General features: G+C 41.2%; 1 protein-coding gene across 4 annotated transcripts in view; it reads right to left on the reverse strand.

Moving 5' to 3' along the window:
• Positions 1 to 283: 283 nt before the first annotated feature.
• The window catches only part of LRCH2 (leucine rich repeats and calponin homology domain containing 2), a 56873-nt gene continuing 42254 nt past the window's right edge, over positions 284 to 14902 (reverse strand). For 3 of the 4 annotated variants that reach the window (XM_072125820.1, XM_072125819.1, XM_072125822.1), the window contains 5 exons: positions 12020 to 12077; positions 10132 to 10244; positions 5954 to 6091; positions 4764 to 4841; positions 284 to 3783 (listed from right to left, as the gene is read on the reverse strand). In XM_072125820.1, the coding sequence (XP_071981921.1) occupies positions 3664 to 3783; positions 4764 to 4841; positions 5954 to 6091; positions 10132 to 10244; positions 12020 to 12077 (507 nt within the window). In that variant the 3' untranslated portion in view covers positions 284 to 3663. The remainder of the gene's footprint in view (positions 3784 to 4763; positions 4842 to 5953; positions 6092 to 10131; positions 10245 to 12019; positions 12078 to 14902) is intronic. The other variant, XM_072125821.1, reaches the window with a different exon arrangement.

Raw genomic sequence — 14902 nt, forward strand, 5'->3', positions numbered from 1 at the left:
TTTTGTAAAGCGTGGGGGGGGGGCAGGATATTAGGTAATTTGCCAATACACATCTATTAATAGTTCTGTACCAATTTCTTGATATGTAAAGTAACTTCTCCTGTCTTTTATCTCATCAGCCAGACAATCCCGACCATAAAAATGACCTCACAAGGAGGGTCATGTGATCTCTAACTGACCATGACCAATCTACCTTCCAGGACCTTTAACTAGTATACACGGACATTAAGGTCCTGGAGGATAGATTGCTCATGGACAGTTAGGATCACATGACATTATCTTCAGCCATTTAAATGGACAGAAATGGCAGCTGCTGAGGTAAAAGACATTTCTGATCCCAGGTCTTAAATATACATATGAAGAAAGTGATGTAGAGCTATTATTAGATGTATATTAGTAACTTACTCAATAGGATGTCCATCACATATTACAGAAACAACTGCAGTAAAGTGGCCAACCCCTTTAAAAGATGGTCTTATACCAAGAATCCTTCAACCTAAAAAATAACAAGATTGAATGTTTATGTATTTGTGTATCACATGGCTGTATTTTGCAGCCAGATGATACTTTGTAGTGTGTTTCATGGCACCTTAGATGAGTGTTTTGGATTGTGATGTTTTTATGGTCAGCCGTCTTACCCCAAAACCACCGCATGCTCTGGGTATTAATTAAGCTAAAAGATTTAAAAAAAAAAAAAAAGTTTCCCGTGAATACATACATACATACATACATACATACAGACTCGCACGCTCTCGCTGCACTTCCAGTGATGATCTAGTAAAGGCTCATTTCAATACAAAATAGTAACTTAAAATGAATAAAAATTATTTACAATCAAATCCCAGTGATAAACCAATAAAAACCTCAAATACATAAAAAAAAAATTAAATAAAAATTACGTGAAACCCTGTTCATTTTGGAACATAATAAAACTGACGTCACAAAGGCTCCATTCGCTTTGCAGAGATTGGGAATCTGTGACCTCGGTTGCACAGGCACTTCACATGTAAACAGTCTACAACGTAAAAGAGATTTTGGCACCAAATCAAAGACTATAAAAATAATACTTAAAAAAATTACAGCTATATACAAATAGAAAACCAGAGAAATTAAGTCAGTATCACTTTTGAGCAGTCACAAAAAAAAAATTATAAAATAAATCACAAAATGGAAAAAACAGGAGATGCCAGAAAGTATGCAAATTACCAGGAATGCAATAAATAATCCAATATCTAAAAAAAAACTGATTCCACTGGTTAATAATAAGATTATTTCAGATTATTTACACTGCACTGGGAGAAAACTACAAACATTAAAAACAGGTTAAAATCAATGTCTGGATTAAAGCAAAGCTGTCGTACTGCAAATACTGTGCAGTCTGCAGGCAGTTTGTTATAGAGCAGGAGAGGCAGAGCAGATTATACTTTACGTATCCCCTCCTGCTCTGTAACGCGTTACCTGCAGACAGGAAGTTATATACAATCTGCTCAGCTCCTCCTGCTCTATAACATCACTGCCTGCACATTGCACACATAGTGTTCTCTGCTCAGCTACTCCTGGTCTATAACATGATACCAGCATATTGTGGGATTTCTAATCTGACAGATTTACTTTTAAAAAAGGGTTGTGCAGGAGTACAATTAAAAATAAAAAAAGTACTTATTCTTGCCTCTCTCCCCAGGCACTGCTGGGCCTCCACAGAGGCCGTCGGTGCCATCCAGAGCACAGCCAAGGACCTGCTCCAGTAGGCCCGCACGCCTCTATATAAAAACATAGACCCGGCAGTGATGCAGCTGAATGGAAGAGAGGGGATTATAAGCATTATTATTAAATAACCCCTCCCTCCCCCAGAACTATATACAAGATCAAAATTCTACTCCTGGACAAACCCTTTAAAGTAAATTCCCAGTTTTACCACCAATAACTTCTGCGTGCTTTCGATTAATATATCTCCTTAGCTTTAGGGAAACTGACACAAAGCTCCAAATCCACAGCATAAACTTTCATTCTATTAATAAAGTGAAGTCCAGTGGCGGCTGAAGACAACCAGAAGGTTCTCATCTTTTACCTCCTTTGGAGATCAGTATCAGTCTCATGGAGTTCTAGTGGTTCTGCAGATCTACAAGACAAATGGTCATGAAACAAAAACATGGTGATAAATATGGAGGCATTCGTATCACACAGCTACAACTACAATTCCATGAAGGGGTAGCTGTACTGCACACGTCAGTATCCATCCGCAGTCATTATAGGGGTTTTCAGCGTTACAAGCAGACCTACGTGTGAAGAGATGCTGCCAGATGTTATGGACTATGACCCTCTCCGATCAACAGGTCGTAAAATACTATTTCTGGAAAACCCTAGTACTGGTAACTGGTTGTTATCAATGACATCCCATGATACCAGTGACAGGACAGGATGAAAAAAAAATGGATGGGTTGTCGCTCTTCAATACTGAATATCACCTCAGCCTTAGGAAATGCTGTCCAGCAAGTAGGAATGACCATGAGGGGGCATGCACATGGCTGCTGTGCTATTGCAGATTACACAGAAGAACAGTTCTCTGCTCCATTTGAGAGAAGAGAAATTCTGCAGCTGAAAAGTGACCCGTTTCAGATGGTAAAATCCACTGTTTTTATTCTTGCAGCCTTTTCTCTGTGCAGGTCTTAAAGGGATAGGGGGATAACTAGCTGATCAGCGATGGTCCCACCGATAATGAGTCCAGGACCCACAGATCAAGGAACCCATTTCTCTGTAATGGGCGAAGGAGCAGGACAAAAATTAATCTGCCGCTCCATTCACTGTCTATGGGAGCGGTTGGATATATCAGGGTGCAGTGCGCTGCTATTTCCATCATTCCCATAGAACAGGAATGGTAGGGGCGATGGTCTTCCAGCAGCTCCACTCATCCATGAAAACAAGACCCCTATTCTCTGGAATGCTGGGAGTCCATTCTTGTGATCATTGAGGCTCCCAGCAGTTAGAGAGGAACCAATCAGCTAGGTATTCCCTAGGTAAATAAGGGATAACTTATATACTTGGGACAACCCCTTTAAGTTATGGAGTGGCAGGATAGTAGGCATCCATCCTGCTGTTCCTCTAAATACGGTGGGAGCATCGGAAATTTACCCAGCACTCCCATGGTAGCAAGGAACCTGTAAAAGTCACTTGTACTTGCCGGACAACCCCTTTACAACAACTATATCCTGGGCCTCCTAGGCGCAATTACCAGAAAGACATTAACACTTATAATGAAAGCAGCTTATTCCAAAAATTAAAAATGACCTAAAAGCTCATTCATGTCAGTTTGGAGTCTGCATCAACTAAATCTGCGATTGAAGTCCCGAAATTGTCTCACCCAGCGGTCAGTACATGAATATACCAGAATACACTTACGTACGCACATCCATGCGCTCACAGATATGCAGTCGGTGGCACTGTACAGTGTAAAATTGTCATTAAAAAAATGGAGAAATTAAAAATGTAAAAAAAGAAAAAGCAACACCCCCTCTGTTATTCATTCTATTCAGTAGTAGGACAGTGGGTGTGCACAGTTCACACGGCTTCAGGAGGAGAAGTCTTGCCAGGGAATCCACTAGCCGAGGCTTGAGAAGGAGCCATAAGACTGTCAGTGCTTGGAATGGAGGGTTTTCCCATGGCCTTTTACACAGAAGAAAGTTGGGAAGTTCTCAATAAGGGAAGTTCTAATAGTGCTTGTACTGTGACCCCGACTTTTACCAGCCCCCGCTCTTCTAAGATGTGGTGGGGCAAACACAGCCTGTCCTGAAAGACAAAAAACAGGAGACGATTACTCGATACCAAGCTGTGACCTCACATAGAGAAGAATGACTCCCAACAAATCCCACACAGGTGCTACACAAGCTGATATCTGTGTTAGGGCTCATGCTCACAAAAGTAACCTGGGCACATGGCTTAAAGAAGAGGAGGGATGATCACACCTCATCCTTCCCATCTCCATAGAAAGCCACAGCAAAATATAGGACATGTCCAATAGTTTGCAAGTCGGCCGCCCGGCTCGGTCACGGTGCATTGTGACACTGTGTGCTCACCGCGCCGTGCCGTGCCAAGGTGCCATAAACTTCTTTGGGGGGGGGGGGGACGTGGTGCACCTGCAAATCGTGGAGCCGTATCACCAGCCCCCATATGCTTGTGTGCATGGGCCTTATTCAGGGATAGATTTTTTACATTTAGTTAAATGATAAAAGATAACATGTTCAACCTGGATAAAAAGTTCCACAACTCCCCCAAACACATCCATGCTGGTGTGGCCGGGTATGCATGTCATTTCAGTGGTTTTCGATAAATAAAATGGGAATGTCAAGGGGGGGGGGGGGGAATCATGTTTGTTAAGTTTCAACAAACTGTTGGGAGTAATCATGGCTTTTACAGTAGTACACCATGCGCATGGCCCGGAATTGCAACCTTCACAACCCCCTCCATGACAAGTGGGCACGGAGGGGGCTGTGGATCTATAGCGCAGTTCTACACCAGTCAGGACCTGGCATATAATTTATCATCCGCTGGATAAACCAAGAGGCCGGATCGGCTTAGTATATCCAGTGTGACGTGTGGGGGAAACTTCAAGAGCCAGTGTACAATGTGCCAGCGCTTAATAAGTCCCATCTCTCCCGTGTTGAGAGAGAGATGAACAGATTTCTGAAAAATTCTGAGCCTTGAGCCATAAATTTTAGATACAATTCACGGAAGGTTCTGATAAATGCACAAAGCCCTTAAAAACTCACTTGTGGGACTCCAAGCTTCTTGCAGGCATCCAGGAAGTTTTCCACGTTACGCCTGCATTTGGCCATGCTGAGTTTAGGCTGCAGAAAAAAAAAAACAGAGGATAAAACACATGAATATTACACTACAGCAGAAAATGTGGATTCAAGTGCCGAGCTGAATGCTCTTCATTATTCTCTCGGATGGATTGCATTTTGATGACCCTCCGAACGTCTTGTCTACATTTTTCCATAAATTAGTTTTTAGGAGGACGATACTCAGTGCATTGGTGACGTCCTCTCTCCTGCACCTTACAGATCTCTACCCCGTCACTAGCAGGCTGTGTCTACCCACCACAAATTAAAAAGGGAAACAGAAATAACCAAGAAAACCAATGTTAGGTAAAAGCCTTGTAGCTTCAGGAGGGTGGTCCTCACACTGCTGTGCTCTTGGTTCTCTGCATTCAACTAGTCTACAGTCTCCCCTACCTTGCTCTGAGTAACTGAAGAAGTACTTACCCAGGAGTCTGCAGCAGCTGTCATTAAGAGAAGAGGAGCAGCTGGAAAGCAAATTTAAATACAGAGATGGAAGAACACAGCAGTGTGAGGACACTCTGCCGATGATTCAAGCCCAGCTACAATCCTAGAACATATGTGCATTTTAAATAGACCTGTTGCTTCTACCAACCCACACAAAAGGTTTGAACAAATTGTTAACCAGGGCTGTCACTTCTAGAAAATCGACCATCAAAATCCATCAAGATAAACCAGGGACACTTACTCATAGATCCAGGCACCGTGACTGTGGTAATCTTCTTATATCTTTCTAAAATCAACTTTTAAAAATATGCTGATGAATTAGGTGGTCTCTGGGGAGCGTTAACAGAGCCCCTCTGTGCTGTAGCTTTACTGGCTGTTACACGGACTTCCGAAACTGACTCCCCTGACTCACCACATACCGCTGTCAGGGAGTCAGGTAATGTGAAATAATTTTTTATAAAGTAGTGGCAGTATTCAGAATACTGCTGACAAAAGCATTTTTTTATCAGCATATAAGAGGCTACTGAAACCTGTCACTAGCTAAAAATCACATACCTGGTGACAGGGTCAATATAAGGTCTGTTTATGCCCCTTCTAGGCACTATTGACACTCTTATACCAGTAATACCATAGAAAATAATAATTTGACAATTGTACGTGGAAAAACATCTTACCACTGCTGGTGATGGGACGTGAATGCTGGCCACTGAGCGGGGTCGTATGTGGTTGGCAAGATGACATAATACTACACCGTCCATGAGGGCTCCTCCAATATCTTCTGGCAGAATCACCTTCAGCCTTGACTCCAAATTCTGTGGAAATGATGTATTGCTTTAATCAAACAAGTAGGAACGGCTTTGTTTATGTATATGAGATGAGAAGTATTGACTTCCTTCCAAGGAACTAGAACACCATTGCATCAGTAGAAGAACACTTGAAGCAGCGGTAAAGGGTTTTTCCCAGGAAAAAAGTTAGGCCCTATCCACACCATAGTGGCCTAAATTGCCGATTGGTGGGGGTCTCTGTGATGAAACCCCCTGCTGCAGATAACCAAGTTAAAAGAGAAGGCTTAGCTCCTACAATCACCCAAAGTGCCCCACGCTTTAGAGAAAATCTACATAACTAACCACAAATTTGCAAAGAAGCAAAGTTCTATTTTTTGCTCTTTAATGTGCACTCTTCTCCCAATCTTGACAAAAAAGAAACAAATATTATTAAACAAGAAAAACTAAATTATATCACATGGCGATAATAATTCACACCCCATTGCTGTAACACTCATTTAACTCACTCTTTCATGCAAGTCGAGCTGCGTTTCACATGACAATGAGCACATGAGAATCATTAGGTCTAAGGAACTGACCAAGCAGCTCAGAGACAGAATTGTGGCAAGGCACAGAACTGACCAAGGTTACAAAAGAATTCCTGCAGAACTCAAGGTTCCCAAGAGCACAGTGGCCTCCATAATCTTTACATGGAAAAAGTTTGGGACGACCACAACTCTTCCTCAACCTGGACATCCAGCCAAACTAAGCCTTGGTAAAAAAAATAACCCCATGATCATTGTGGCTGAGATCCATAGGATGTACTATGGAGATGGGAGAAAAATACAAATACAATCCCAGCAGTGATACATGGTGGCGGCAGCTATGGGGGAAGGGTCGGACAACTGGTTGCAGGTGAAGAAAAGATGAATGCTGCCAATTACAGAGATATCCTGGATGAAAACATCTTCCAGATGCTCTGAGCCTATGACTGGTCCGATAATTCACCTTCCAACAAGACAATGACCCTAAACACACAACTAAAATAACAAAGCAGAGGCTTCAGAACATCTCTGTGACCATTCATGACCGGCCCAGCCAGAGCCTGAACCTAAACCCAATGGAGCATCTCGGGAGAGACATGAAAATGGCTTCCACCAACGTTCACCATCCAACCTGAGGGAACCAGAGAGGATCTGCAAGGAAGAGGCAAAGGATCCCCAAATCCAGGTGTGAAAAACTTGTTACATCTTCCCAAGAAGACTCCTGGCTGCACCAGCTCCAAAGCTTCTTATACCCAATACTGAGCAAAGGGGCCGAATACTTATCACTGTGTCATATTTCAGCTTCTTGTTTAATAAATTAGCAAAAATATCTACAATTTGTCTTTTTTCTGCCAAGATGTGGGCAGAGTGCACATTAATGAGCAAAAACACTTTTTTAATCCTACTACTTGCCTGCAATGAAACAACTTGAAAAATTTAAAGAAGTCTTGTACCCACTGTATATATATATTATCCACACTATGCAAATTAGCTCCCATGAACGTTTCCTTCTTCTGGGAACTTGACTGCCTTATTCCCCCATGAAGCAATGCCCGTAGACAAGTCTCTATACACCGACTGGATTTCATGGCCAGCTCCATTTATAGTCTTTGTAATAAAGCCCAAATTCCTAAAATGTTACAAAATGGTCAAGCATGATCTACAAGTGCTGCAAAGACTTTTACAAACTTATCAGAACTTTTAACAACAATTTTCAGATTAAACCGAAAGTGCTGCCTCATTGTACACACTTTACACAATGACTTAAGCGAAGCAGAAGAGTGGAACTTGTCATTTCTCAGGAATATTTCCCCCTTTGGTGCTTGGAAAGCAATAATAATGGAGAACTGCAATTCTTACGAAGCAGCAAAACCGTCTCCTTCGGGGCAACTGGCACCGACTTTTTGACGCAATTAAATTTTGGAAAACGTAATAAAATTTCTTTTTTTACATTTCTTGGTAATATATTTACCTAGAATATACATGTTGTAATAAAGAGGGTGAGGATGACGCATCACTGAATCTAGAAATTCCATTTTATAAGTGGATATGGTTTCTAAATGGTGTCATGGCGCCTTTAATGGGTATATGGAGCTCCCCAGTACATTGCATTTTACATCTGTAATGGAATTACATGAAGGCAATGAAGGTAAGAAGATTGCTCGGGCTCTCACACGTAATAATCATGTCAGTAATGAGGCAGAAACATACTAACAGCTTTTTATATAGACAGAGCTGAGAAGAAGCAGCATTACAACCGTACAGAAGGTGGACTGCATGGAAAACCCAGAAGTGATGCTACAGGGGTCAGGAACGGCCTTGAAGGGGTCAAAGAATTTGTGCCAGATTGAAAATACAAGAACCTACAAAATAGGACCCTCCACAGCAAGACATTCACCAAATCATTTTCCAGGGAGGGATAGGGATGAGACGTCTGCATTAGAACCTTCCGATTACATCCGAGATCCCTTCTGGAAGGAACGGAATCACAGATTAAAGGGGATGGCCACAAGTACCCAAGTTTACCAGGGTAAGTACAAACTCCTAATAGGGTTACCCATATTGTACTTACCTGGGAAAACCTACTTTGCCGTGTATAAGCACAATATTGGTCACAATTAAGGGTCGCTCAGACCAGAAACGCGTCATTTTTTTCCAAGATGGTAGTGAGATCTTGTTTTTAACACTTATGAAATAAAAGTTTTTGCTTAAATTTTCAACTCTGTGGATTTGGTCGAGTGCTGGAAACATCAATAGGTCTCTCTCTAACAATATTGGTCACCAAATTAGGAGTTTGTCAAGACCAAACTGGTAAACTTGGGTAATTGTGAGCAACGCCTTTATACATGCTTACCGGTCACGAAATTCACTATAATTGGGGCAGTCGGAGATGGTCAAGAACAGCTCTCGGCGCACGCCCTACCTGATGCTCAAGTTGTAGGGTAATGGAGCCCTCTTTCTCATAATAAATAGAGGTCCCATTAGTCAGATCCCACCTAACTGCAGGACAGTTAAAGGGGTTGTCCTAAATGGCTGCTTACTTCCAAAAGCAGCGTCACCCCTGAGCATGGGTTCTGCTGATATTGCAGGTAAGCTAGAGATGAATGGAGCCTAACTGCAATACTAAATACCACCTATAGTCAGGTGTGGTTTTCAGAAGAAACCCGATATATTTTTCAACCTCTGTACAATGGACAACCCCTTTATTCTTGAGTAAATTTCTTCAATCCACCTTTATACTAATTCAACATTTTTACAAAATGACAAAAAAAAAAAAAGCTTCCGTGGTTCTCTCTTGATATGTGGGACCTGTCAAATCTATCTAATAATTTAGCAGTCAAAAACCAAATCTTTTATATATAACCAAGCACTTGCCACTGTGTAAATGAGGGTTCTTGTTTGGAAGCACCCTTGTATTATATAGCTATATATGGTCCTCTGCTTTGTGTGTAGCCCATGGGATTGTGCGGCCAAACAGTCCGTTTACACAGGATGCAAACGTTCAGGTGCAAGAGCCCTGATGGCTAAAAGGCCAGTGGTTTGTGCAGCTACCCTACCCCCGTAATCACCTGAAATGATTGTCATCAGAAATCACTACAGGATACCAGAAAATAGCAGTATTTCCTTTATATTTTACCTCTAGCTCAGAAAACAGAGTCCCATTTCCTCCGGCTGAGAGACATATAGGCTCAGTGGAGGTTATAGAAAACTTTAGGTAATAGATACAACTGTATTGCATCCATCCCTGGCCTCTGCTGCATGTAAGCTTAAGGAGGTCCCCAGAGATGTCAATTTCGTTATGCGGACATCTGGGGTTGCTGCCAATGTCCACTCCTGCTCCTTCTTGCAATGGGGACAGGGTGTGTAAAAAGGACGAAATTTGCCACTGTATGTGTCTACAGTGGGATACGTACTAGTGCTTCGTTGTAAGGACATCCTCCCTCCCAGCGCATCCTCACTACGTGGTGCAAAAACTTGATTTCAATGTAGCCCATGCAGAGGTAGCCTGACCCCAAAAAGTCTACACCATGCCCTATCACATACGTTCCGCAGCTGTTTTATCATCTCTCTCTCTTCTCTTAGATGCTCCATTTTCCTCCTCATTGTGAATCCTGGATCTAGTGACCCGTACTCTTGTCGAGAAGATCGACTAAAAGCTGAAATGAGAAAGAAAATTGTAATTTAATCTGTGACAAGAAAAACCAGCTAAGGCACAGTTCACTACCTTTAAAACCTCGGTTCTTCACCTCTGCTAAAGAAAGTGAACAGAGTTTTAACATATCAGATAAAAATTCCATTGACATCAATGTAAATATAATGTCATCCATTAGAGGGAACCTGTCATCAGAAATACGCCTAATAAACCACTAGCAGTATGTTACCAAGCAGCTGAGAAGCTTCTAGATGTTTCTTTCATGGCCCGGTGTGGTGGCATCATCCAGAAAATCAACTTTAAAGTGAGATGTAAATTGGTTTTACGAAGTGAAGGAGACAGAGAGTTTAACACTGAAGTCAAGCTCTCCTTGCCTTAGAAAGCCCCTTCACTGTGAAGTTGGGCGCATAATATAAGTCCCGGGAGGAGGTGTTCAGAATTTAACACTCTCAAGAATGGTTAAACAAAAGCCATGCAATATTTGGTTGTAATCTACAAATGTGTTTAGAAATATATAAAACGCATTATGTAAAAAGCTCCTATTCTGTCAAAACCATTTTTTTTTTTTTAAGAAATCACCGCCTACCACATACACAAAAATAACTATTTAATTTCATACACAAAACCACAAAACTTTATGCCACTTTGCAGTGATCAAATGCAAAAATTACATGAAAATTCAAAATGTCGACTTAAGAACACCTAACTTACAGACGACCCCTAGTTACAAACGGACCTCTTGTAATTGGTAATTTACTCTACTTTAGCCTTAGGCTACAATAAACTGCTATAACAGTTATTAAATGAGGTCTGTATTGAAGATTTATTGTTAATCCTGGTTCTAATGACAAGCCAACATTTTTAAAATCACAAAATTTTTTGTCTGGAGCTACAATTGTAAAATATACAGATCCAACTTACATACAAATTCAACTTAAGAACAAACCTACAGAACCTATCTTGTATGTAACCCGGGGACTACCTGTTGTACAAATGTGCAAATCCAACCTACTTATATACAGTAAGATGTGAGGAGATCACACATACGCCACATGTGAATATTCACCAAAATATGCAGCAAAGGAAACATTAAATCCATGGGGTGTGCCAAACAATGTTTGCAGAAAATTGCACGGAACTTCCCACCCGGCAGTCCCCGGGTTACATACAAGATAGGGTCCATAGGTTTGTATATTTAATAATTGAAGATCCAGACAGAAAAATAATTTTGTCCCAGTGACAATTGCCGCTATTGCCGTCTATGGGGACGTACGTGCGGCCGCATGTACATCCCCACAGGCGGCCATGTGATTGAGCCCTAAATGTGGAAGGCGATATTTATTTTGATTTTTGTCCTCGAATAACACTGTCCGAACACATTACAGGCGGTCCCCTACTTAAGGACACCCGACTTACAGACAACCCATAGTTACAGACGGACCCCTCTGCCCACTGTGACCTCTGGTGAAGCTCTCTGGATGCTTTACTATAGTCCCAGACTGCAATGATCAGCTGTAAGGTGTCTGTAATGAAGCTTTATTGATAATCCTTGGTCCAATTACACCAAAAATTTTGAAACTCCAATTGTCACTCGGGCAAAAGAAAAAAAATTGTCTAGAACTTCCATTATAAAATATACAGTTTCGACTTACATACAAATTCAACTTAAGAACAAACCTCCAGACCCTATCTTGTATGTAACCCGGGGACTGCCTGTATTTTAAAACAGAAACGGAACATTAGAGAGAAGTGACAAGGAAACCCACTAGACATACTAACCAGATCTTGGCTTTAACCCAAATGGTGTTGGCGAATTACTGTGCGACCTTTCACACTCCTATTACGGAGAGAAGACAAAAAAAGAGAAAGAAGGGAATAAAACACACACGGTATAAAATAAAAAAAATAAATAAAACAAGAATTATTCGCATCTACATTCCTACAAAAAACATAGCAATGTTTTCATACAGGATATATTCAACTAGGGGTTAATTCCCAGTTAAAGGGAAGGTCTCCCTTTTGTGAAGCTGAAATGGCCATCAGTCTCATTGGTCGGATAGTTTTTATGCAAAATAAAGACCAACCCCTAATGCATAATCATTACCATACTCCTGATGGTGTTCTATAAGAGCAGATAATAATACCCCGAGATCTATCATCCAACATCCGGCACGGTGATAAATCTGGTGCAGTTTAAAAACTCCACCATCAAAATCCATCCCGATAGGCACGTACTCGTAAATCCAGGCACTGTGACTGTGGTAATAATCTTAGATTTGTTATCCTAGGCCTACTTCCTTCTAAAAACAAACTTTTAAAATTATGCTAAGGAGCCTGAGGGGCTCTGGGGTGTTACCAGAGACCCTCCATGTTGCAGATTTACAGGCTGTTACACTGTGCAGCAGAAATTCCACTGTGAAATATCCTGTACTGCAGTGAGATTAGGACAGGCAGAGGGAGGGTGAAGTGCTGAGAGAGCAGGGCGGGGTGTGTTAGGGGCGACGACGACAGTGTAACGGCCTGTGAATCTGCAATATAGTGGGGCTGATTCTAGAGTTGAGTTTAGAAGGAATGAGGCCATGAATAACAAATATAAAAAGATTACCACAGTCACACTGCCCGGATCTATGAGTTAATGTCCCTGGTATATTGTGCTTTCCTATAAAGAGGACCTGTCACCAAATTTTGCCCCCCCCTGACTAACAATGCCTGCTGATAAGGGGTTACAAGTCCTCACTAAATAACCTAAAATTAGCTGCCAGTGACTGGCTGTACCTTAAGAACAGATGTTTTTCAGATATGCAAATTAGCTTTTCTGACTCTCCTGAGAGAGAAGAGTCAGAAATAGCAGTGAGCCACGCCCCCCTTATTCCGACTGTACTTAGGAACTGTCTGCTAATATTCAACTACAGACATATAAAGCTCTATGTACAGATGGGAAATATTGTGTCAATCTTTTTACAAGGTGCCTTGTGTTACATTCATGACATGTGACAGGTGACATCATCGCAGGTCCTTCAGACTTCTGAGAATAGCAAACTGTGCACCATGTATGTGATTACATGAAATAACAGCAGCCTCCATGGAGGATGGAGAGGAGTAGAGGCTGCTGTGATTTCAAGTGGTCAGATACATGCATGGGGAATAGTTTGCCATTATTAAGAAGCTAAAAGGACCCGAGATGATGTCACTCTGGTCACCTGACATGAACGGTGACCAGTAAGGAGGTATAAGGGATGGGTAGGAGTAGATGGGAGGGGCTGGTTGAGCAGGGCACACCCCCTCCGATGCTAGGGAATATTTGATAAAAGGTGATTTATGTGGATGTAAGCGAAACTATTTTTAGCTAAAAGAAGGGGGTCAGTCAGTTATTAGAGCTTTATAGGAACCTGTCACTGGCTGTATATGTGCAAATGTGGTGACAGGTTCCCTTTAAGGTCGTCTACTTCTGGACACTATTTATGAATGTGCCCTATTGTGGCCCTCATGCACTGGGCATGACTAACGTGCTGGATTTAGTTAGTGAACCAGTCACTTCATTTCATGTGTTATGAGTCAATACCAGACATTATCCAAATACTATTTTTATAACTGCAAGTCACCAACTATTCCCAAAAAGTAATCAAATCATTAAAAACACACAATATATTAGTCACGTAGCCCATAAACCTTTTGACTTGTGTCACTAAGTTTATCCCCTTTGTGACCGATTGTCATTGGTGCCCGAATGTCCAGGTCAATTTTTGATGTTTTGCTAAGCTCTTCTTTAACCCTTATAGGACTCGGCCCTTTTTCGCTTTTGCATTAGTTTTTTTACTCCCTTCGTTCCAAAAGCGACAACTTTTTGATTTTTACATTTAGAGAGATGTGTTTGGGCTTGTTATCAGCGGGACAAATTGTACTTTTTAGTGGCGCCATTTAATGTTCCATGCAATGTACTGGAAAAAAATTCCAAGTGCAGTGAAATTGACAAAAAAAAAAAACACACACAACACATTTGTGGTGGTTTCTTGTGGGCTCCGTTGTTACAAGTTTTATCCTGCGCTCCAAATGACACTATTCTTTGGATCACAGAGATAGCAAATTTATATAGGTTTTAGTACATTTTTAATCCTTTGTGCATAGAAAAAAATATTCAGCATTTTGCGAAATTCTGAGGCCAATAACTTTTCCACCCTTGTGTGTACAGACCCATGTGAGGTGTTATGTTTTGCGGTATGTGCTGGCGTATTAATTTATATCAATTTGGGACCTATACGACTGATCATTTTTATTCAAATATTCATGGATGGAAGAATGGGGAAAAAGCGGCGACTAGGGCATTTGGGCGCTATTTTACGTTACAGTCTTCACAGCCGGGAATAATTATTTTTATACTTTGATAGAACGGGCATTTTGGGAAGTAGCGATACCTACCATGTTTTTAATTTTTACTGGTTCATTTTTATATGTGATCTAGGGAAAGTGGGCAATTTAAACTTTTACTTATTTTTACATTTTTTTTTACTATTATTTCAGACCCTCCACAGTACTTTAACCCTGCAGGGTCTGATTGATAATATTATATACTGCAATACTACAACATTGCAATATGTAGCAATTTTACTGCTGATCTCTAATAGCTTGCCATCTGCTGGCTATTAAATATCATTACACACGGCA

Source organism: Engystomops pustulosus, chromosome 9 (assembly GCF_040894005.1).
Source record: "Engystomops pustulosus chromosome 9, aEngPut4.maternal, whole genome shotgun sequence".
Taxonomy (NCBI): domain Eukaryota; kingdom Metazoa; phylum Chordata; class Amphibia; order Anura; family Leptodactylidae; genus Engystomops; species Engystomops pustulosus.